The following is a 24648-nucleotide window of genomic DNA, read 5'->3' on the forward strand; positions in this document are numbered from 1 at the left end:
GGGTGCCAGGCTGTGGTTAGAGGTTTGACATGTTAATGGACTTTAATTAGTTACTCTGTGTAAGGATTTGCTTCCTGACAGGCTGATTGTGGAATTAATAGCGCCCACAGCTAGTGTTTTGGTCTGAGCTCCTCCTGGGCCTCTGTGCTAGTCTGATGCCCTAGTACCACATGCATCTTTCCCTCTGTTGAATGTGACCATTTTACATTCCTATCCAAAACCATGTTTATTCCCTACAATTAATTTTACACTTAACTATCATTACACTCATGGAGTTAGAAAAGGCTGTTTCAGCCAGATGTCCACTATTGGCAAAATTAGAGAATATTAAAATTAGAAGGGATCAGTCAGTCTTATTTCTCATTTGACCATTGAAGGAACTGAGGCTCAGAGAAGGGAAATGACTTCCCCAGGATGACACAGCGAAGAATTGACCTAACCAAGACAACTCAGGTCTTTTCATTCCTAATCTGACTTTCGTTCTTCATTCCTAATCCAGAATTCTTTCTAAAGTGTCTTTTGAACTGTCTTCGACAGACCACAAATCTGGTCCAGTGATATCCTCAGTCATGTGCCTTGGAGGTCCCTTTTTAATTGCATTGAAGAAAATACAGCTAGTTAGGAACTTTGTGACTTTGGACTTGTAACTTTATGAGTCTGTAATTTCTGGGTTTTATCCTCTTGGGGTCTATTAAACTGGAATATTTCAGTTTAGAAGTTAGAAGGCTTGAATAGCCACAGTTTGTACGTGAAAACTTTCCATGTGATTTGAAAACTGCTAACCTTGTGAGCTCGATTTAACCTCTTTTGAAAGCTCCCCTGGGAGTAGGGAAATAAAAAATTCATTTCAGAAAATGATTTCAGGCTTTAAAATATTTTGTCAGAAAAAAAAATCAGCCTTGAAATTTTCCTAAGTTCTGTTTGCAGTAGCGAAAGCTGATTTCTTTGGTGGTCCTTGGTGTAGGGCCTTAGGTTTTTGTTCTTGTTAACATTATTTAAAAAGATGATAACTGTGTAGAGCCTATCTAGTGAAAAAGATGTGTTCCAGATGAACAAGCTGTTTTCAGATCAGAGTGGAGAATTCCGTGAGGATTTTGAGAAACCAAATGTAAAATATTGGCTCTCCATATAACCAGACTGTTACCCGAAACCAGCACACTAAACTATATAACAGGGAAGTGGCACAGTGCTTCATTCTAGCACATCATGGGTAGGACCAGGCTAAGAGGTTTTGGAGGTGTGTCCTTATGTCACTGTCCATGGTACTGAAACCAGGGCTTCACTCACGGAAACCATCTGAGCTCCCCTAGGAAAAACCCACTGTTGTTTTCCTTCACTCTTCTTTTCCATCTTGATTTTAAAAGTATGGTTTTTACAGAATTCTAGAAGTGACAGAACCATGCCTTATGTTTCATAATTAACATTTAATCCCGTGTACTTTTTTTTTTAATTAGAGAGGGAGAGAGAGAGAGAGAGAGAGAGAGAGAGTGTGTGTGTGTGTGTGTGTGTGTGTGTGTGTGTGTGTGTGCCAGAGGGGGAGGGGCAGAGACAGAGGGAGAGAGAGAATCCCACGCTGAGTGTGGAGCCCAATGCTGGGCTCAGTCTCAGGACCATGAGATCATGACCTGAGCCAAAATCAAGAGTCAGATGCCCAACCAACTGAGCCCCCCAGGCACCCGTAATCCCACATACATTTGATGACCATGTCCTACAAGCACTTTTTTCCCTTTGAATCTAGGAGGGACACATTTCTCTCTTGATGCCTTTCTCTCACCAACAACTTGCTGATGTTACACAGACTTAGTGGATCCTTAAAAAACCTATGGCAGAGCCCCTAGACTTAGTCACTATCAATGTACACATTTCTGGTGATTCTATAATTATGATCAGGGCATCCTGAACATTCCTATATAGTAGTCCTTGTATATACTCAATTCAGAGTAGCCATTAATCTTCTTGAGCCTGCACTGAAGTTAACAGGGTGGCCTTGATTTATTTAAGAAGGATCTTACTGACCTGTGGGGGTGGAGGCTAAGTATGTTTGACCATCCTTCTTTCCTTGTTTCTCTTTTCTGTAAAAAATCTACTTTTAGACTCTGAGGAGAAATCCAGAAATCAAAGTGAATGTTTTAACAGAGTCATGTCTCCCAGAATAAAAAAATAATAATAAAAATAAAAAAAATAAAAATAAAAAAAACATTGCCAGGAATAATAATAACATTTGTAATTCTAGTTAACACACCTATAGTGTATAGCATATGCCAGTAAGTGCTTTCACTGTTTTATGTACATCAACTAATTTGCCCCTTACAGCAACCCTGTGAGGGAGATGCTGTTATAATCCTCATCTGATAAATGAGACTGAGGCTAAGTAATTTTCCCAAGGTCACACACATATGATTAAGTTTTACTTTAATGCTAGCGCAGTAGGATATTGAGTCTATAAACAATGAGATGATTAGAAATCTGGGTATCCCCCTGAAGTACTGACTCCTCAGACTGTTGTCAGGTTTTAGAGATCCTGAGGTCTCCTTTCTCCAGGTTTGTGGAAATGACTGATAGGAGTTAAATCTTCCAGTTTGTCAGTATAACCCAGACAGGTTGTGGTCATAAACCATGTGTGTGAGCACAGGTGAGGGAATAAGCACTGGTTTATATTAGTGCAGTCAACCGCACTGATATGAAGAAAGGCCTGGCAACCAAGTTTGGGGTGTGGGTGGCCCACAGGGTGACTGAGGACTAGACTGCCGGGGACACTGGCATGGTTAGGGCTATGTGAAAAGTGCTGAGTGACTAGGCATGTTTGGAAACAATGCCCATGGCAAGGACAAAAATGTGGAGGAGGTCAAGAATGTTTGCTCTGTTTTTCAGAAGGAACTCTATCAACTGGAGTTGTCACACCTGAATTTCTCTCCCAGGTTTATATGTCTCTGAACTACCTCTGTGTGTCTTGGCTGTTTAAAAATTTTTTCCTTTTTTCTTTTTCTTTTCCTCCCTTCCTCCCACCCACACTTTCCCCTCCCTTGTAGCCTTCACATGGTGACAAGACTTCTAATCCTGAAGTCCTGAAATGGATGAATGATTTGGCTAAAGGTCGTAAACAACTCAAAGGTAAGGGCCAGTCAAGGGTCTCTTTTTCCAGAAAGGAAGCAGTTAAAATATTGATAATGTGCTCCGAGGCATTTTCTTTTTTTATTCTTTTCCACCTGTGCCCTCTTTAACTTTGCCTCTCACCTAGATTGGAGGCTCCATTTTGAAATAAAGGGTCCTGGGTCCCCTTCATTGTTTGGCCCCATCTAATAATTCTCCTTATAAAGAGACTGAGGAACTACAGACTCTGAAGTGGAATGGTTCACTTCCGTGCCAGGAGCATTTCAACATGTGGAGTATTAACTTCCCTGGGTTACTGGATTTTTGGATGTTAGAAAAAGACCTGAGCAATCATTTACTCTGCATCCCCCATTGCACAGATGAGGACATTTATGTCCAGAGATAGGGACAAGTTACATATCTGAGAGGTAGTGAGCTAGGTGTAAAACTCATTTCTCCTACCTCCTAATCCAGTGTTCTTCTTTCTGTGTTTCTCTGGAGATGGTGATGTGAGTATTAATTAACTCTAAAATCTGTTTAAAAGCACTGTGGTATTTACCAATAAAAATTTATTTTCTTCCTCTCTCTACGTACTTATTTTGATACGTAGAGATGGGGGAATTTTTTCCAAATTTCTAAAAGCGTGGTGATAAGGAACTGGAAGGGAATATTAATTCAGTGGTATTAAACTGTAATGATGTAGCAGGTTTATGAAATATGCAGTGTTTAAACACCACACCAGAATCTAACTAAAAAACAAACATCAAACGAAGAAAATGAGCTGTGTAATTGAGAAATCAATACAAATGGCCACATGGACATTATCAGCCCCTAGCATATTCTGAAATGTAATTCCCTGACATGTCCCAGGTGGCTTTTTTTAAATTTTTAATTATGTAGTCTTATATAAAACCACATTGAAATAATGGCGATTCTTGGATTTTAAAAGATAACATTAGACAAAATTGTGAAATCTGTCAAGTTGGGGCTGGCATTCCCATTCCTCCTATATTTCCTCAGATGTCTACATGTGTAATGCCTTACAGAAGTGCTTGCATTTATTTACACAGGGGCTCTTAATGGCACAAAACTTCCAAACTCAAGTAAATGAACCTTTGAGTGTAGAATTGTAGGTGTTATGGTGGGTAACGGGTAAAATCTTTGGGGCAGTACCACTGGTCTTCCTCTAGAATTCATCCTCTGAAATTTAAACCACTGAGTTACTCCTACACATGAGTTACTCCATTTCCAGGAGATTCCAGGCTCTAGAGCCGTTTGTTTCTACCATCTGATTGGGAGTTTATGCTGTTGGTTCTGGTTACTGAGGCTGCCATTGCCCTGTGGAAAGCCATCAGCAACACCGTCCATTTCCACTGATTTCACATCAGTTGTGGGAATTTCTGAAAAGCTCTGTGCTTTTAAGCCCAGTGAGTCCTCCTTGTTCATGGTAACTCATGGCATTTCTCTTAGAACTAAAGCTGAAGCTCTCAGAAGAACAAGGGAGTACTCCCAAAGGCCCACCTAGAAACCTGTCCTGTGAGCAACGCGCAGTCCCCAGAGAGAATGGGAAGTCAGAAGCTGTGGGTCCTGAGCCATGCTCCCCTGGAGAGGAGACTCCAGATGCTGTGTTGACATGCCTGAAGGAGAAGAGAGAGCAGCTTCCTGCTCAGGAGGATTCTAAGGTACCTCACCATATCCTTATAGGCCCCAACACTCAATACAGTGTCAGCGAGATTACGGTTTTTACCAATTTATAGGAGCACTTGGCACCACATAAACATCTTTAGGAGACTGGCTCTGAAATTTCAGTCAGGTAAGTTCTTAGTGAGTTATTGGTCATGACCTATGGGTGTTGCCACTTAATTCCAGGATGTTATTCTGGAAGTTACAGTATTGCATGTTGGTGGGAAGCAAATGACAAAGATATTAGGTGTATCATATCTCTTTCTCCTCCAGTTCCCAGTTATTTATAAAAAAATAAATTTTTTAATAAAAATTTATTAAAAATTTTTTTAATAAAAAAATAATGAAGCTGGGATGAGGTATACATAGTAAGGACAAGAGTTAGGTAATAAGATGTCTAAAACTGAACTCTTTAGACATACCAGTTTTGAAATCTCTGTGAGACATTCTGGTAGAGTTGTCAATTAGACATTTGGATAATGAGCCTAGAGCTTGAAGAAAATATTTATCATATTTTACAAAGAAGATAATGAAATCAATTACTATTTACCTGGCTAATTCCTCCTCATCCTGCACATCTATGCTCACATTTCACTTATGCCAGGGAACCTTCCTTGTAGTCCTTTCTGTCTCAACTCTGAAAGTGGTGTGGTTGCCTTTAATTTCTTGAATAAGAGTTGTAGCTCCCCTATCATAGCTCTAACTATGCTGTATGACATTTTCTGTCTCTTATTTTATACTTTAGACCTCTTGAGTAGAGGAGTTGTTTGTAGCTCATGATCCTACAGTGTCTGTACATAGTGGGTATTGAATAAATGTTTGCTGAGTGAATGGACAGAATTAATAAACTAGCGTATTTAACTTTGAAATCAAGTGTTCTTGAGGAGAATGCTGCCTTTACCTGTTCTATTGCACATTATCTAGTCTCAACTATAAGGTGGCAACATATATCAAATACCAAAAGGCTTACCATATGCCCTTGGACTTCTCCTTTACATGGAGACTTGTGATCTACAAGCAGAAATGGGCCTTTTTTTAAACAAAATATGTTTAGACTTTAAAATAAGCAATTATGTGTTGTGAGAAGTGAATAGGTTTTCATCTACTTGGCCAACCCATTCCCTCCCCACCAAAGATTCTAGATTTTTGTGATAGCCAGTGGATAAGTGGGTAACACACACTTCACATCAGTTGTGGTATTTATCTCCTTTTATTTATCTTTAAATCTGACAGTCCATTCATGCTCTGGATATCTCTCTCTGGCTATTTCAGGTTACTCAACACTGTCTTTGTTTCCTCCATTCACATAACAAAAATCAAAAGTTAGATACATCTGACATACCACGGACAGCCATCAATATGCAGAAGTAGGCAGGGAGGATGCATTTCAGAAATAGTCATTGAATACAGAGGGGACAATTGTCTGATTCTTAGCAGAAAATGACTGAGGAATAGCCAAGTCAAATGTATGTCTGCCCCTTAGATTTGAGCTACTCAAGCAGAGCCTATCTCTTGACTCATCTTCCTTCATGAAGATTGCCCTTGCAGGTCTTCCATAGTTTCTCTCTGTAGGTCTGTGAGTGGAAGACAGCTCCTGGCACATAGTCTGATCACTAGCCCTTCTTGTTCAGGCAGCCTGCCTTCCTATTTGAGGATGATCACTTATAGAATTAGTTTTGACACTGTTTTGTATTTACAGCCATTGAACCCTTTTGTCTCTCTTTGGGGATTGCTTTGATAATGATTCTAAGTAAAATCAGGGACTCATCAGAGTGAAAGATGAGTGCATACATTGTACATGGACACTGATTTTCATCTGGCATCTGTAGAAGATACTTTTCTATAATAGTATTCATCATTCTAACTTGCTTTTTGGTCATTCTTTCTTTTAGGACTAAATTTAGCTTTTCTAGAATCCAGAGAATATACTAAAAATAAAATTACAAAAATCAAACTGCCATAGAGAGTTGCTAATAACAGTTAAACGCATCATTTTCTGAAGTGCTTTCTGTGGAATATTAGCCCCAGTGAGACACTGAATAAAAACACTATGTTAATGTTTTCTGAACTTGGATTGAGATTTTTTTCTTTATTACCTATTAAAACCCCATGGGCTACATGAAAGCTTTTTTTTTTTTTTCCATGGTAAGATGTATCATGACTAAGAAAATATTTAAGGAATGATTGGGCCAGTAAATGAAAGGCTCTTGGGGTTACTTAACCAATAATATTTAAAAGGCTTCTATAGAAAGCCTTTGTTTCTACTGAAAATGAAGGAGCCTTAGGTTATAGCCTGTGGAATTATATGAAGATTGTTAAAAATTAGAGTACCTTTGTTTATAAACCTGGGTTGATAAATTTATAGCAGGGAAGGGGATGTGTTGGGTACTGTGAAAATTTTAAAAAATATTTGATATAATATTTGTTTTCAAAAAACTCCTGATTTATTTGGGCAGACAAAACTGAAACATAGAAAATAGTCAAGGCCCAGATAATAAGACAGAGAAGTTCAGAGTAAAGGGAGATAAATATGGGCCAGAATGGTTCTCAACTGGGTAGGGGTAGAGTAGCATGTGAATAACTAGGAAGTTTAAAAAATACACATACTTAAGCTGTGTTCTTTTCCTTCCAGCAAAGGGATCTGGAAGGCAGAGAACCAGATAGCACATTTGAGTATTTGTATTTTGACGAATGATACCTGGGTGATTATGCTATGTGTTATTTCTCCCATCCCTTCCTGCTACCTGCTGAGTGAGAACCATCTGACCAGAGTGAAAGGGAAATTGTATGTAGTAAATATGTAGCAAATTAATGTAGGATACACAGCCGGGAGCAAAACCAAGGCAAGCAGAGGTTTGGTCACTTTGGTTGGAAAGGTGATGGTGGGGTAGATAGGTAGGGGATTGATAGATAAATAGGAAGCTATTTAAATTTTTATGCACAATGTGACCTGTTAAAAATAGTTAATAATAGCTTAGGGATGGGTCATACAGCAGAGAGGTAGGAGAATACATTCTTGGACCAAGAGGTTATGAAATTTTTTAGTTGGAAGGAATTTTGTAATTCCAACCTCCTTGTTGTACAGGTAAGAAATTGAGGATTCAAATATGTTAATTGTTGTATCCAAAATAGTTTATATCAGAGCTAGCCAGTAAGCTAGTATATACTCCAAGCTTGTTGTGATGAAGCCCTAAGCAAGGTTGGTATTTGTGAATATAATCATGAAAATCCAGATAAAATACATGTTTCAGAAGAAAAATTAATAGGTCTCAATCACATATGGGTTTTTTAAAGAATGAAGAAGTAAATAACACGCTTCTTACCATATACATATTTTGGGTTCCTTCAGAAAGCTTTAAACATCTTTCTAAACTTGGACCTATCCTTTAAGAAACTTTTCCTAGAAGAAAATTGACATGTGCTTTAAATGGTATCTTATAAATGTCTTTTCTTTTTCTAATTACTATTGTATTATAGAATTATTAATCTCCTATTTTGAGACTTCAAAACTTTTTTTCTGCCTGTTAAAAAATACTGATGTTTTCATTCTCATCTAAGAAAGGAACAATAATTAATTTCATGTTTTTCAGGTAGCTAAGCAAGACAAGAACCTCATAAAGCCTCTTTATGACCGATACAGGATTATCAAGCAAATCTTGTCAACACCTTCCCTTATTCCAACAATTGTAAGTTAGGATGCTTGCTTTAACTAGAAACCTTTACTTGTGCTTGGTATAGTTTAGGTAGGGAGGCAGCACTGTCACAGTTATAAATAAGCCTTCTTGGCAGTATATACTGCTAACGAGGCCAGTTGTTATTCAAAAAGTAGAAATGTGGTCTCCACTAAGCCTAATATTTACTTAACAGTGGCTAATTAAAATTACTATGAAAGAGGAATTTATAGCAACTGTATTTTTGAAGCCAGTTTTAACATTTGCTTTCAAAAAGAATTTTTTTTTTTAAGATTTATTTATTTGTCAGAGAGAGAGAGCACAAGCAGGGGGAGTGGCAGGTAGAGGGAGAAGCAGGGTCCCCGCTGAGCAAGGAGCCCAGATGGCACTCGATCCCAGGACCCTGGGGTCATGACCCGAGCCGAAGGCAGATGCTAAACTGACTGAGCCACCCAGGCGTCCCAATTTGCTTTCATTTCTTGAACAAATGATGAATTTCAATTTGGCATTATCTAATTTACAACACAGCTAGACCAAACAGAGGCTTTCTATTTCCTGTGTTAATTTTTCTTCTTGAATAAGAAAACTGACTACATGTTCCTTGACATAATGCAACATGTGTTTTTGGTACCATTTGACCATCACTATGTAAGATATAAGATTTATTTCAATAGAAAATATGGCTACTGAAATTGAGTTAGACTATTTTCAATAAAGAATGACTTATGGGAACACAGAACTTGAAAAGCACCACAAATCCTACTTCATTAATATTCAGTCACTTGCTCAAGATACCAATATAAAAAGAAATAAATATTAACAAATATACATTCAAGTATACTTGACTACATTTATACTTTCATAATTTTAAAGACAAATGCAATAGTGAGTCATAATCTCTAAAATTTTTCCATTAAGGAAGCATGATTTAAAATGGATTATGATTTTCAGGTTTCCTTGCAAGAAAATCTTTTGGTTGTGATTAGCATTAGCAGAACACATTAAGGAGTAACTCCATTTTGCTTTGGCCTTCCTAGAGCTCATCCCTGAATTTGTCAATTTTCTCAATATCCTCTGTATCTGAATGTAGTCCACCCCAGGATCTGATTTGGGGTATTTCTGGATGACAAAAGGTATCTGAAGTCCCTCTCATTCTAACCCATGTAACTGTTATGAAGCTGGGGGCCCAGAAGGTCTGGGTGAAAGGGAGGAACTAGTGCAGCCCAGATTGGACCGTATTTTGGATTCTGTGCCTTCTTTGGTCCAGCAGAGATGAACTTGCTGAGCATTTTCGCACAGCATGGGTGCCTCTTTGCTCATGAACCTCTGCAAGATTTTTGATGCAACTGAGGAAGAGTTCCTCTTGGTTGCTTCCTTCTGGTTTTTCAGTAGACACAGGGGTCACCTAGTCTTTTCATGTTGTCTATTTATGGTTCCTCTTCCTGTTTTTGCCTCAAGAGGCACTTAGCATTTTGTGACTTTATTTAACTCTGCTTATGATAAGCAGGAGGAAGAGGACTCTGATGAAGACTGTCCACAGGGAAGCCAACAACTTCCTTTGCCAGATCCAGCATCTCACCTTCCTGTTGGTGACCACCTCACCTTCTCTAATGAGACTGAGCCTGTTAGGGTCCTGCTGCCAGATGAAAAAAAAGAAATCAAACAACCAGCACTATCCATGTCCAATTTACATGAGGCTACAATGTGAGTGTGAATCCTAAGTATGGAGTCTCTTTTCAACTTCTTTTGGTCTGGGATACCTTATATGTGCATATAAAATTCCCCACAAGAGCTATTAGATTCTCTAAAAAAATGTGAACCACCAGTTGCTGAAAAGCATAATCTGGTTGTTCTCTTGACTGGAGAATTGAGAAGACAAAGCCCTGAGCAACCACCACTCCCAATAAGGTCCTAAAGGTGCCATAAACACTAATTTCCTACAGTTGCACATCTTTTCAGCAGGGTCTGGCATCGGTCTAATTTTTGGCAGTGTGTGAAGCACAGCTGGCTTTTGAAAATGCTGGACCAGAAGGAATTGGGATCCCATGTAGGTCAACATTTGTCAGGGCCTTTCTCCTGGTCTATCTACTCCTTTAGATAAGACGGTTTCTCCAGCCTAGGGATCCCCTTGGCCATAAGTAATGAGCTGCCCTTAGGCTCCTAATGGCCCCTCAGGAGCTACTTGTATTGTCATTATTATTATCATTATTATTATTCAGTAGGTGGCATTCCTCTTGATCATTTGACCTTCTTTGGTTTGTATATTACAGGCCAGATTATGAGATTTCCTTTAACATGTATTACTATAGTGTGGTGAATGTATACCTCAAGATAGGGACGGAATCCCCAAAAATATATGAGGTGGGACTAAGGACTAAGTTGTAAATTGGGATTTTAGTGTGCTTGTAGAATCAGCTGGTACCTCAGTTTCAGCTCTGAGAAGTAACCTGTTTGGAAGCAGAAAATCAATCTTCCTCCCTTTTTCCCTCCTTCTTTCCCTCGCTTTCCTTTCTTTCATTTATTTATTGTTGGTTGGTTGTTCTTAAGCAGTTGTTATTAACTTTTGGGGAGTGTTGGGATTTTTTTTTTTAAGAATGTCAATAAAAACAGGGAATTCAAAGTTTTGAAACCATGCACAAGTTTCCTAGATAAAAATTTTTGCTCTAAAAGTGCATGACTTTTCTCTTAGCTTAGTAGAATGAAGTGAGTAGAATTTGCAGTGTAATTCTAGCTTTATTTTGAATTAGGTCTGTTTCATTCCCAAGGGGTTTTGCCATTTTCCCCATACTCTACATTAAGGGTGGAATTTTCTTTAAACTCTCTTTCTCTTGTGCCTCTTAGTTCTAGCCTATCACCAAGTACTGATGAATGTTCTTTCAAAATGTCTCTTTCTCCCTTATCCATTCATATGGTCATTACCCTCACCACATTTTATAATGGACTCCATTGGCTTGCCTTCTGTCTGTCCTTTCTGTTCTCTTATGACATTGTTTTCATTCTCTGCTTATGTGCTTCCCTGTGATCAGGCTCTACATTGCACTATATTTATTCAAAAGATACTCTTTTAGGAAGAATCCTTCTGTATCATAATATGATTTGCTGAATAGATAAATCTTATGATGTCTCAATTATGCCAGAGCTCAGTAATGGCAAATATATATTTTGCTTGATATAGGCCTGTACTTCTTGACCATCTCCGAGAAACTAGGGCTGACAAGAAGAGACTTCGAAAAGCCTTAAGAGACTTTGAAGAACAGTTTTTTAAACAAACGGGAAGGTAAGTGTGGGCAGAGATTTTTTTAAGTTAGTATTTCCTAGGGAACTCTTGTTAAGAATGAGCTGCAGTTTTGGCAGGAACAGGGACTTTATATAAGATGTAAATAATTTCCACAGTGACTTAGACTCAAAATCTGTCTAATGCAACATTCTAATAGTGCCATTATTAGGTATGTTTTATGAGAGGCTGTAGCTATCAAGTATGACATCAGGCTTTAAGAAATAAAGGATGAAATCCAAAAATCCCTAACTTTGCATAATAAATCTCTTGATAACTATTGAATTTATCTAAACCTTTAAAAAATCTATTTGATTTTTCAACCCATATAACTTCTTTGTTCTGGGTTACTTACTTTCACAAGTTATTTCCTATTTTATTAAATAATTCTTCTTTTGTTTTAAATGTATCTTTTAAACTTAAGGATCTGCCCTTATTTATTTTCAAGTCAGATGTTCATAGCTATTCTTTCTATTCCTAACATAAATGTTAAGCTATGTCCTCTCTTTGTCTATTTTTGTCAACCTAAGTCTCATTAGGCATTCCAATTAGTTTCCTCTAAATTTTGGTGTATTGTCAATGTATATATAATTTTTATATGTATAATTTATATATGTATTTTTACATGTATGTAATTATATATGTATATGTATATATATATATATAATCTATTTGATGTTATTATATATATAATAAAATCATAAGATTCAAGATTATTGATCTACCTCCAGAGGAGAAAGAGACAAATCATTTAGCTATCTGGAGCCTGTTTCCATGGTTGTAAGATGTAAAGATGAAATGATTGGACTTCCTGGAATACTTTGGGAAGCTATAGTTGTTCTGTCTGTCTTGTGACTTTCCCAAAGTCACAAAGTTATTAAGGTGGCAGAGGTGGGAGTCACTGATACACTGGCCCCTCGGTATTCCTCTCCATCTACGTATCTGCCCTTCCTGAATTGCTTTCATTTCAGCAGACTAAGGGTCTACCTGATGGACAGGGACTATTTTCTAAAGCACCTTGAAAGCTTGGTCTACTCACCTCTTAGCAGCTTTTCCATTGCAGTCCTCCAGAGCTGTACAATAGGATTTGACCTATTAAGTCAGAAACGTTTTGTGTTCAGCAAATACAGATACAACCCACTTTGTTTTCTACCTGGAATCTTCCTTTTCCAGTTGACTGCTACAAGTCCAAGTTATTTACCTTCTGCTGATAACTAATCTAGTGAAAAATGTTTTGTGGATGTTAAATTTAGAATATAAAACATAATTTCTTGTTTTCTTTTTCCATTTCCATTTTTTCCCTTTACAGAATTTCCATACAGCTTTTACATTTACATTTTTTTTAATCTGTATGTACTCAGGAATCCAAAGAGTTTGAGACCACCCCAGTATGCTAGTAGTTCTGCCTAATGGAGCTCCAGTGGTATTTGGCATACCTTTTGATGTACAGGGAAGTTAGTGATGTCCTATGTATAGTATTCTACTGTACCTTTGCCTTAACCCTACTTCAGATATGCCTGTATATGACTGAGGTTGTATGCCCTCTTGTGGTAATATACTTAAACTAAATGCCAAAGTGGTGGTATATCACAACTAAAATCAAAGGGTTGAATGGTTAGGAAATATGGATCTTAATCTTGTTATCCTAAGAAATTTTATTAGGAAGGCCTAATCCTGCCCATAACGTAAAATAACCATGCAAATGGATTACTAAAAATTTTAAGTTACTGTAAATGTTCTTGGTAATATTTGCCAAGCAAGAGGAATAATCATGTAGATATGACATTAACAGTTATAAGCCAGGAACTGTACCAAGCACATTAGCATGTTTTACATAATGGGAAAACTGCTTCAGGAAATACTTAGCAAAATTTTTCATTCTGGCCAATACACTTTTTTTTTAAGAGATTTTATTTATTTATTTATTAGAGAGTGAGAGAGAGAGAAACAGCATGAGAGGGGAGAGGGCCAGAGGGAGAAGCAGGCTGCCCACTGAGCTGGGAGCCCGATGCAGGACTCGATCCCAAGACTCCAGGATCATGACCTGAGCCAAAGGCAGTTGCTTAACCAACTGAGCCACCCAGGTGCCCCTGGCCAATACACTCTTGTTTATTAGCCAAAACAGAGTCTGCAGGACCAGGGAAAAGTTGCATGATGGGCTAGGGTTACTAGTGTTTCCTGATAAATTAGACCATTTCTTCACTTAGATATGTTTATATAAATTAAGGTGATATTTAGAGGCCCAGTTAAGTTTGGTCCATAATACAGAATGGAGGCAAAGGAATTCTATTAAATAACTTAGACAATATTTAAGAGAAACCCTATCTACAGATTTGTGTACTGTTCTGAGTTCTGTACTAGAAATTCCAGGCAAATGTATAGTGGTGCATCACAAGTAGATAACTCCATTCTTAGGAAATCTTTATAGATTCATGTTTTTTTTTAAATTTGTGAGAGATAGATCTTTTATCAGTACTGGGAAAATAGAAGGGAGTATAGGTAAAACATTAAATGCTTGCTATTTACCTACATTCAGCCACACTAATATTAGAGAGTATTTGTGTTTATATTCAGTAGCAACTGTGGTGTTTCATCTGTTTTCCACTCTTAGTATTTCAAAGTCATGAATGAAAATATTCTAAAAGCAATAGGTAATCTTATCAACCAAGGAGACAAGAGCCTTCTAAGATCCTGAAGCAATTACTTCCCTTTAGATAACATATCCTGGCCACATATTTTTGTGGAAAGGGAATGGTTTTAACTCCAGATGTTACCCAAACATTCTTCAAAGTAAACAGCAAGAACATATAGTAGTTAGAATGAGTATGTATAAAATATGCATTGTCAGATGTCTAGCCTTAGAATTAGTGTGCAAAGAGAAACATTGCAATTCAGACTCATATATATTCAATCCATGAACATCTCACTGATTCTACTACACATTAGCAGAGATAGGTTACGTATTATAATTAAAAGAAAACTTGGAAATATTTCATGTTTAAAGGTAACCATTGAGCTTTTTTTCCCCTATCACCATAAATTTATATAAATTATTTCACTTAATTTATGTGGTTTTTAGGTTGAATTTTTAACAACTCCCATTGTAAGGGCTGAACATTCTTCATAGGCATGAACTGTGGTATGAGTAATGGGAGAATGACTAGACTAAGAATGCACTGAGAGTTCTGGTTTTTGTTTTTTTTTCCTTTTTACTTGCTCCATTGTTGTCTGTCTATGCAGTGGACCATATATTTGCAAAACACCTAAGACATTCAAGTTCTCGAAGTGTACTATTATACAAAAACCTAATGACACATGGAGGAGGGAGTGAGTGAAGGTGGAAGGGAAGGTAAAAAAGACATGATGCAAAAACCAAGTGGAAACTTCTACTCTGTACTTTCTCATGTAAACATTATAAAAGGATTTTTAATGACTTGATTTATTATGAGCTAAAAGACAGTATTTTCTGTTTTGCAGAAGTCCACAAAAGGAAGACAGGATACCAATGGCAGATGAGTACTATGAATATAAGCACATAAAAGCCAAACTGAGACTATTAGAGGTCCTCATCAGCAAGCAAGATGTGGCCAAAACAATCTGAGGTTCAGGAAATGTTTGTGCTCACTTTCAACCAAGATAAGGACAAGTTTATTTTCCTTTGCCATTCTTGCTAGGTAGTTTTGACATATTGAAAACTGAAGCACTTTAGTGGTAGTATTAGCTGTTTTTAAGAAGGGATGGCAAGAGTAACCATCAATGAGGAAGGAGGATTTAAATGGGGGAAAATATAACAGCTAACAGTATAATTGGAAAAAAAATTGTCTCTTCCATGCCAAGCAGAAAATGCACAGTCAGTATAATTATTTCAAAAAAATCTTAATATTTTATCAAATCTAAATAATACTTGTTCAGTGGGCCACTTATTAAGGAAAGCCTATTTAGTGTCTGGAAACTGCATATGTTAGTGTATGGAAAAAGAACATGATTTTTAAAAAAAATAAGAGGAGGAAAAGAAACTCTTCTTTTTATGTAGGAAGGAATACAGCTAGTAAGAATGTAATTTATTTGAAAGTTCTAATAGATTTTTAAGTGATAAAAAAATCTACCTTGTCCCTTAAGTCCGCTAGGCTATTCAGTAAAGCATACTAGAATGTGTCACTGCTAATTTTTTATTTCTATATAAAAATAGCACATTATTTTATCTGTTATTTGAAATTTTACATTTCTGGTTACCAAAGTTCATTCTTATAGCATGTACTTTGTGAATTATCTTTGTCTAAAATTGACAGATGTTTATATTAAAATAAAATATTGTATTAAAATTTGAAAATAGGTATTTTGGATAGATCTGTGGTCTGCAGTATATAATCTAATGTGATCATAGTTATGATTGCTAATCTTTTTGTTTACTATAAGAGTATATAACTATTTTTCGATTGGGAATATGCATATTTCTTAATGTTCCAAGGTCTGTGTATACTTTGTAAAGTCACAAGCATTCTCATGAGTTGTAGGTACTCTTCATTCTGTACAAAATGAAAGGTTTGGAAATTGTTGGGACACCTTGGAAAAGAAGCCAGAATTTTATTTGCTTCATCAACTTTAGTGCATATAATTTTGTGTTATTTTGTACTAAAACACACATTTATTATTTTTGCCTTTGTAACAATAAGTAAAAAGTCGCCATTTTCTCTTGTACCAACCATGTTTGTATTTCTGTTTTCTGTAATGTTTAAGCATGATGTTGAACAAATTCACATTTTCATATAGTTTGGATGGGAAGAATATTGACTTTCAGAAGCAGAATATTTCAGAGGCTTATTGTTTTCTCTGTATTTACCTGATATTTTATAACTTTTATGAATCAGAATGATGTCCTTCATAAATTTGTTTAATTGAAGTCATCTACTTGTAACAGGACAGATACACAACTATTTGAAGTTTACAAACTACATCTTTGATAAGGGAAATGGTTTCATGACATGTATACAATTGCTATTAAAATGTAACTCTATATATTCTATATGATTGTAAATATTTTATACAACAATACAAATAAAATATTTTTCTATTATATTTATTATGTTGAAACACAATAGTTGTTTCCTGTTAGCTAATATAAATAACATAAATAACACTGTCAAACAACAAGTTGGAAGTGCTGACAATTCTAGGCTTCAAGATTTAACTCATGCTGCAATTACACCCTTTCATGCGGTTTGGAGTTATCCCAATATTTGTTCAGTAGATTAAAATGAATGCATATTTAAACACCATTTATAAGCCGTTATTTTGTATTTTGCTAAAGCAGTTTATATAATTGTTTTGTTATGTTTGGCATAAAGGAAAAATAAAAACATTGCAGCATCTAGGCAATAAAGTGTCAGAGGAGAACTTTCATCACTGAAAGTAATGGGAAGGGCAGGGAATAGGAAACACTAAAACGGCTCTGGATGAAATTTGGAAAAATGGCAATTTGCTTTTGGTGATAGCGGCATGTGCATGCTTCAGTGGAAAACATCTGGTGATGAAAATGGACAACAGAGGATCGGTGCTCTTAGGGGAAGAAAAGGGACTGGGTAAGAATAAGAAAAATGGGCATTAACGTCCAACACTGATATTACAGGTTTTGCAGCTGGGATCTTTCTTTGCATTTGCAGTAGACAAACTCATAAGCTGATGACCAGTGATTTCTGCTACAGTGCCCAGAGAAAGATCCACAGGGTCAGTATAAATGACTTCTAAAATGACATCCTGGGCATGGTGGTAAACCAGCACCCCATCTTCTTCTGTGCAGGTCAAAAATTTATTATCCTTGGAATTTAGCTGAGGAAGGCGCTGCTTACAAAATTCATCTCCTGGTGATCCCACAGGGGCAATAACAAGAATCACATAATGATAAGCAGTGTACATACAGTAGAAGTCCCCAAAATATAAGTTAGTATTGGGGTTAAAAAGTTTTTCTGCTGCAATCTCAAACCTGTATCTTCCATAAGGTGAATCCTGGGGTGGCTTCCCAGTATTAAATTCAGTGCTGCAGCTGAAGAAGATGCCTTCTAATTTACCACTGATAGGAGAGCCATGGCTACCACTGTTATCCTTGACAGATGGTTGCATAGCATTCCCATGATGTTCTCTGCAAGAGAAAAGACATGGTCACTTCTTGGTATAATAGTAGTAAAGCTATTGATTTATATATAGATTTGACTGGTGATAGGCCCAAACTCTGAATGCTCATCCTACTTTACTTTAATGTCTTTTAATGCAATGATGTTCTGCTACAAACCTTGGAGGTCTTTACATAATAAATTTCCTGGCCAGAAAAACCAAACTGGAATTAGAAATCTTACAACTGAAATCACAACCATTATATGCCTACTGGGTTTCAGAAGTGGCTCTTTGAAGAGAAAACTGGACTAACACTATTGGTTAAATATATTGAATGTTTCTTTAAAGTATGCCAGAATTTAGTCCTAATATGAGTGCTGTCCACATATATATATTGGCACAAAAGAGTCTTGTTTTATTTTGTGTGTTTTTTTTTTCCCCCTAGGTACAGTTTACTAATCAGGTCCCCTTTCCTGCGTTTTTCTTACATCAGAGCTGGTTATTCTCCCTTCACCATCACCCCTGATCTATTCTCCATCCTTCTTGCCTTCCATTGTGGGATGGGACTCTATCATTTGGTTCATCTTTGTCCCTTGGTCCCTTCCATTTCAGTTTTACTTATGGAAGGCACCATCAGATCTAGGGGAGGAGGAAGTAAAGCCTTGAGTGTGCTGTCTTCTACTTCCTCCATGCTTCAGAGCCTTGTGGTTCTGGTGTGGCTGGATTCGTATGTACTATATGTCTCTGACTACTTCTCCTAATGGGTGTCCTCTATTACCCTTCCCAAGAGTAGTAAAACCTTTCAACTCTTGATAGTTCCTGGTTGCTTTAGCATCCCTTATTAGTTGCCTTAACCCTGTCTATAACTTTATGAATGGTGCTTTTGTCACATTTTCTCCAGAACTCCCACTAAGTGTGACTTCCCTTTCTTGCTGGGTCCTTGACCACCATGGCTTGGGATGAAAATTACAATTTACCACACAGGCATGAGAAGCTTCTCCCAGTCAGCATGCTTCCAAAAGAGCCTGTGGGTCGGTGAGGTATGCCCAGGGTCTCCCCTAACTTTAGAACAACAATGAGTCTCAAATTCTAGTGCCTAAGAACTACCAAGGAAGCTTATTAAAAATGCAGGTTCAAGGAAAGACCAAGCAACTCACATATTAGAGGACACTAGATAAATAAGAGATGTATGAATATTCTGGATTGGACCAGAATAGTCTTCTTCTTATTATTTTTATTCTTATTATTCTTCCTTTCCTCCTGGTGTTCCAAAATTCCTTCTAATATCATTCTCTTCCTTTTTTCAAAAACTTCTTTTAGAAAACACAATGGTCCAAAATCTTTGGGATGCAGCAAAAGAGGTTCTAAGGTGGAAGTTTATACAGGCCTACCTCAAGAAGCAAGAAAAAATCTCAAACAATCTTACTTTACACCTAAAGGAGCTAGAAAAAGAAGAACAAACAAAATCCAAACCCAGCAAAGGAAGAAAATAATAAAGATCAGAGTAGAAATAAATGATATAGAAACTAAAATAACAATAAAACCAAAGATCAACAAAATTGATAAAACTCTTTTTAAAAAACAGGAGAGAGAGGACCCAAATGCACAAAATTACTAATGAAGGAGGAGAAATAACAAACACTACAGAAATACAAACAACTGTAACAGATCCTAAATGCCAACAAACTGGATAACTTGGAAGAAATGAATAAATTCCTGGAAACCTATAATCTACCAAAACTAAAGCAGGAAGAAATAGAAAATTTGAACAGATCAGTTATCAGCAATGAAGTTGAACTGGTAATCAAAAAAACTCTCAAAAAACAAAAGTCCAGGACCAGACAGCTTCACAGGTAAGTTCTACTAAACATTTGGAGAAGAGTTAATACCCATTCTTTTCAAACTATTCCAACAAATACAAGAGGAAGGAAAACTTACAAATTCATTCTATGAGGCCAGTATCACCCTGATATCAAAACCAGATAAAGACGCCATGAAAAAAGAGAACTACAGGCCAACATCACTCATGAATGTAGATGCAAAAATCCTCAACAAAATATTAGCAAACCAATAATACATTAAAAAAAAATCATACACCACAATCAAATGGGATTTATTCCCAAGATGCAAGAGTGGTTCAATATTCACAAAACAATCAACATGGTATATCACATCAACAGAAGAAAGGATAAAAACCATATCATCATTTCAATAGATGCAGAAAAAACATTTGACAAAGTACAACATCCATTCATGGTAAAACCGTCAACAAAGTAGATTTAAAGGAAACATACCTCAACATAACAAAGACCTTAAATGAAAAACTCACAGACAACGTCATACTCAATAGGGAAAATCTCGGAGTTTTTCCCTTAAGGTCAGGAACAAGACAAAGATGTCCACTCTCACCACTTTTATTCAACGTAGTACTAGATGTCCTAGCCACAGCAATCAAACGACATAAATGTATCCAAATTGGTAAGGAAGAAGTAAATCTCTCACTGTATGCAGATGACATGATACTATATATAGAAACCCTAAAGACTCCACTAAAAAACTACTAGAACTGATAAATGAATTCAGTAAAGTCACAGGATACAAAATCAAGGTACAGAAATCCATTACATTCCTATACACTAATGAAGTAGCAGAAAGAGAAATTAAGAAAACAATAGCATTTACAAATGCACCAAAACCAATAAAATATCTAGGTATAAACTCAGCCAAAGAGGTGAAAGAACTGTACTCCAAAAACTATAAAACAATGACAAAAAAAATTCAAGATGACACAAAGAAATGCAAAGATATTCTATGCTTATGAGTTGGAAGAACAACTATTGTTAAAATGTCTATACTACCTGAAGTGATCTACACCTTTAATACAATCCCTATCAAAATAGCATTAGCATTTGTCACAGAATTATAACAAACAATCCCCAAATTTGTATGGAACCACAAAAGACCGTGAATAGCTGAAGCAATCTTGGAAAAGAAAAACAAAGCTGGAGGTATCACAATTCCAGATTTCAAGTTATATTACAAAGTGGTAGTAATTAAAACAGTATGGTACTGGCACAAAAACAGACATGGAGATCAATGGAACAGAATAGAAAACCCAGAAATAAACCCACAGTTATATGGGTTAATCTTATTTTTGACAAAGGAAGAAAGAATATCCATGAGAAACTAAATGCAAAAGAATGAAACTGGACCACTTTCTTACACCATACACAAAAGTAAACTCAAATGGATTAAAGACCTCAATGTGAGACCTGAAACCATAAAAATCCTAGAAGAGAGCACAGGCAGTAATTTCTCTGATATTAGTCATAGAAGCATTTTTCTAGAAATGTCTCCTGAGGCAAGGGAAATAAAAGCAAAAATAAACTATTGGGATTACATCAAAATAAAAAGCTTCTGCACAGTGAAGGAAACAATCAACAAAATGACCAGGCAACCTATGAAATGGGAGAAAATATTTGCAAATGACGTTATCTGACGAAGGATTAGTATCCAAAATATATAAACAACTTCTACAACTCAACACCAATAAAACCAAATAATCCAATTAAAAATGGGCAGAAGAAATGAACAGACATTTCTCCAAAGAAGGCATCCAGATGGCCAACAAACACACGAAAAGATGCTCAACATCACTAATCAACAGGTAAATGCAAATCAAAACTACAATGAGATATCACCTCAAATCTGTCAGAATGACTAAAACCAACAACACGAGAAAGAAGTGTTGGCAAGGATGTGGAGAAAAAGGAACGCTCTTACACTTTTGGTGGGATTGCAAACTGGTATAGCCACTGTAGAAAACAATAGAGAGATTCCTCAAAAAATAAAATAGATCTACCCTATTATCCAGGAATTGCACTATTGGATATTTACCCAAACAATACAAAACCCTGATTCAAAGGGATACAAGCACCTCTGTTTACTGCAGCATTATTTATAATCACTGAATTATGGAAGCAGCTCAAGTGTCCATTGACTGATGAATGGATAAAGAAGATGTAGCATATTATTCAGCCAAAGAAAAGCATGAAATCTTACTATTTGCAACAACATGGGTAAAGCTAGAGAGTATAATGCTAAGTGAAGTAAGTCAGCGAAAGACAAATAGCATATGATTTCACACATATGTGGAATTTAAGAAACAAAACAAATGAGCAAAGAAAAAAAAACGAGAGACAAACTAAGAAACAGATTCTTAACAATAAAGAACAAACTGATGGCTACCAGAAGAGAGGTTGGTGGGGTGATAGGAGAAATAGGGGGTGGGGATTGAAGAGTACACTTATCATGATGAATAAAAAAATAAACAAAAAAACTTCTTTTAGTCATTCTTTTGCAGTAGATACTGTAAAAAATGCCCATCAGCATTTTGGGGTTTTTGGCTTCTTCAGAACTCAGTCCAGAATATAAGAGCTAAAAAGAAAACTCAGGGAACTCATTACTGTATTGTCCCTTGAGTCCCATGGTCCCTAACTGACCTCTCTACCTTTCAGTCTTCTTCTGCCTTTCAGATTCCTATGTTTCTTTTATATATAAAGTCCAGAGTTTTTAGTCATATTTAGTGGGAAAAAATAGGGAGAAGTGTTTCCACTCCATCTTGTCCTGGGTCAAAATTCTTATGCTTGTTACAGCTACATTCTCATTAACAAAAAACAAATATCGATATGATATGTGTCAAACATGAATCTACAAGTTCAATTAATGAAATAACAGCAGAAAATGAGACAGGAACTGAAACTAGGAGAAATGTATTAGCATTAGTGACAAACATCAACTTTGAGGATATACAATTTAACACTTAAAAGCACCAGGAATTCCTACACCTGTCAGTGGATTGGAAAAGAAAAAACTTTCTGATCTAGAAAGGTGTTTTAAGGATAGTGAGGCTACTTAGTGAACTTGAAGGAGTAAGAGAGAAAGTGGTATTTTGATCTGGGGTAAGGGAAAGCAATATTCACTTAGAAATTTATCTCTAGAGAAAGAGATCAAAATGAGCTCAATTCATATGGATTGAGTCAGAATTTACCTAATGCTTTTTCATAATTTGTAATGATTTGGAAAGTCTGTAGTCAGGTAAGTGAAAGGTTCATTTCTATTCAAGCATTTTGATTAACAAATTGACATTTTAAATGGATTCTGATAAAGGAAGTGGGTCCTGATTAGAATTCATTACCTAAAAAGAAAAATCAAGGTCCATTGAAGCTAATGTCTACTAATTTTATAATAAAGCGTTTTGAAAAAGCAATTTTGAAGAACTGTACCCACGCCTTGAGAAGTATATTTACTTATATATACTGTATTAAGATATAATTTACATGGATTTTACAACTGTCATGGAAACTCCAACAAAGGTAAATTTCCTTGTTAGTAAATACATCTTTCATTCTAGTAGACTGGAATCAATTATACAATATATACAATGACTTTTTCCAGGCAGTCTTTATCATTTCTTTTCTTCTTCGAAGAGTTTTTGAAAACCGATGATGCAAATTTTAATATCTAAAGACCTGAAAATAGGCTAGTTTCCACCCAAAGGGCAGAGAAAATCAGAGAAATACTGACCTCCAGTGGCCACCTAAAATAGACATTGGCAATATTCTAAGACTCTAAACCTTGTACCAAAGATGTATTTATTATATTGATGTATTTCTTATTAAAGAAAATAGCAATAGATCTTTTTGTTTTCAAATTTTATGCTTAAAGAAAACCTTTCTTGTTAAATATATATGGTCATTCCCATTCACAATTGACAGATAAATTAATTTGTGTTATATCTGTTTGTACTGTCTAAATTAGGTTAATGGCATCCACCATGAAATATGTATAGATTCAAGGGTAAGTAATTATCAGATAAAAGAATTATGGACTAAACTCTGTGTTTATAAGATATTCAACCTTATGGTTTGCAGCATCAAAATATATATATTAAAAAACCCATGATATTGCAAAGTATTTCATTTGATGAAATCAGATGCCTAAATTCACCTCTCTCTCTCTGATTCCCTTTACATTTTCCACAGCTTGGAGATGATTTAAATCTAAAACCATGATCATGACTTAAGAAAACTAGAGAAGTAAGAAACAAATAACAACAAAGCTTCCTAATTTTTTTTCATTATAATCCTTTACAACTTAAAGTTTAAAGTGAGACCAAATGACAAATTATAGAGATTACTGTGTAAAAGTTTTAGAACTAAATAGCATTTATCATTTTAAAAACCTTAGTCTTAGCCTTTTAAAAACATATATCTCTATTTACTGTCCTGAAATTTTTGTCTGTAAATATAAAACATTATTAAGTATTAAAACTACCTGTATCATGGATTGCTTTTGAATTCTTGGAAACTGTTTCCCAGTGTAAAACACAGGCTATCTTAGAAATACTAATTGAACATTAGAATTCAAAAGTAAATACGACAGACTGAATAATTAATCCAAGATAATGGCTAAGAGATCTCATCACTTAGACTGAAGCCTGAAAAAATCCCACCTGATTCACCATATTTCATGAAAGTTACGTCCCCCCCTCCCATTTTCAATATCTTAAAGCAATCAATCCACAAGAAGAGAGTATTCAGTTTAGTTATTGGGTGGTAGAGGAATTTGTCAAGAATGGTCATCAGTCTAAACCCTGGAGGTTTTACGATCTTCCACTCAAATAGACAGGAACTGTCATTACAAATGATTACAGAAAGGGATGTAAGTAACATGAAAAAAAAATCCCATAATCTGATTTTTTTCTACTCAATTATTCTGGGAAATAAGAGTATAATTAACTATTTTGAAAAGAAAACAAAA

At 36.0% G+C, this 24648-nt stretch overlaps 2 protein-coding genes across 8 annotated transcripts in view; one reads left to right on the forward strand and one right to left on the reverse strand.

Moving 5' to 3' along the window:
* The window catches only part of FAM13C (family with sequence similarity 13 member C), a 169392-nt gene extending 152937 nt beyond the window's left edge, over window positions 1-16455 (forward strand). For 3 of the 5 annotated variants that reach the window (XM_073886246.1, XM_073886244.1, XM_073886242.1), the window contains 6 exons: window positions 3030-3111; window positions 4561-4772; window positions 8364-8459; window positions 9949-10148; window positions 11620-11721; window positions 15196-16455. In XM_073886246.1, coding sequence (XP_073742347.1) covers window positions 3030-3111; window positions 4561-4772; window positions 8364-8459; window positions 9949-10148; window positions 11620-11721; window positions 15196-15319 — 816 coding nt within the window. In that variant the 3' untranslated portion in view covers window positions 15320-16455. The remainder of the gene's footprint in view (window positions 1-3029; window positions 3112-4560; window positions 4773-8363; window positions 8460-9948; window positions 10149-11619; window positions 11722-15195) is intronic. The other 2 variants (XM_073886245.1, XM_073886243.1) reach the window with 1 other exon arrangement.
* Window positions 16456-16779: 324 nt separating this feature from the next.
* The window catches only part of PHYHIPL (phytanoyl-CoA 2-hydroxylase interacting protein like), an 83891-nt gene continuing 76022 nt past the window's right edge, over window positions 16780-24648 (reverse strand). For all 3 annotated transcript variants that reach the window (XM_025850324.2, XM_025850325.2, XM_073886247.1), the window contains exon 5: window positions 16780-17854. In XM_025850324.2, coding sequence (XP_025706109.1) covers window positions 17320-17854 — 535 coding nt within the window. In that variant the 3' untranslated portion in view covers window positions 16780-17319. The remainder of the gene's footprint in view (window positions 17855-24648) is intronic.

This window comes from Callorhinus ursinus, unplaced genomic scaffold, assembly GCF_003265705.2.
Source record: "Callorhinus ursinus isolate GAN/ISIS: 27379988/994484 unplaced genomic scaffold, GSC_fseal_2.0 scaffold69, whole genome shotgun sequence".
Taxonomy (NCBI): domain Eukaryota; kingdom Metazoa; phylum Chordata; class Mammalia; order Carnivora; family Otariidae; genus Callorhinus; species Callorhinus ursinus.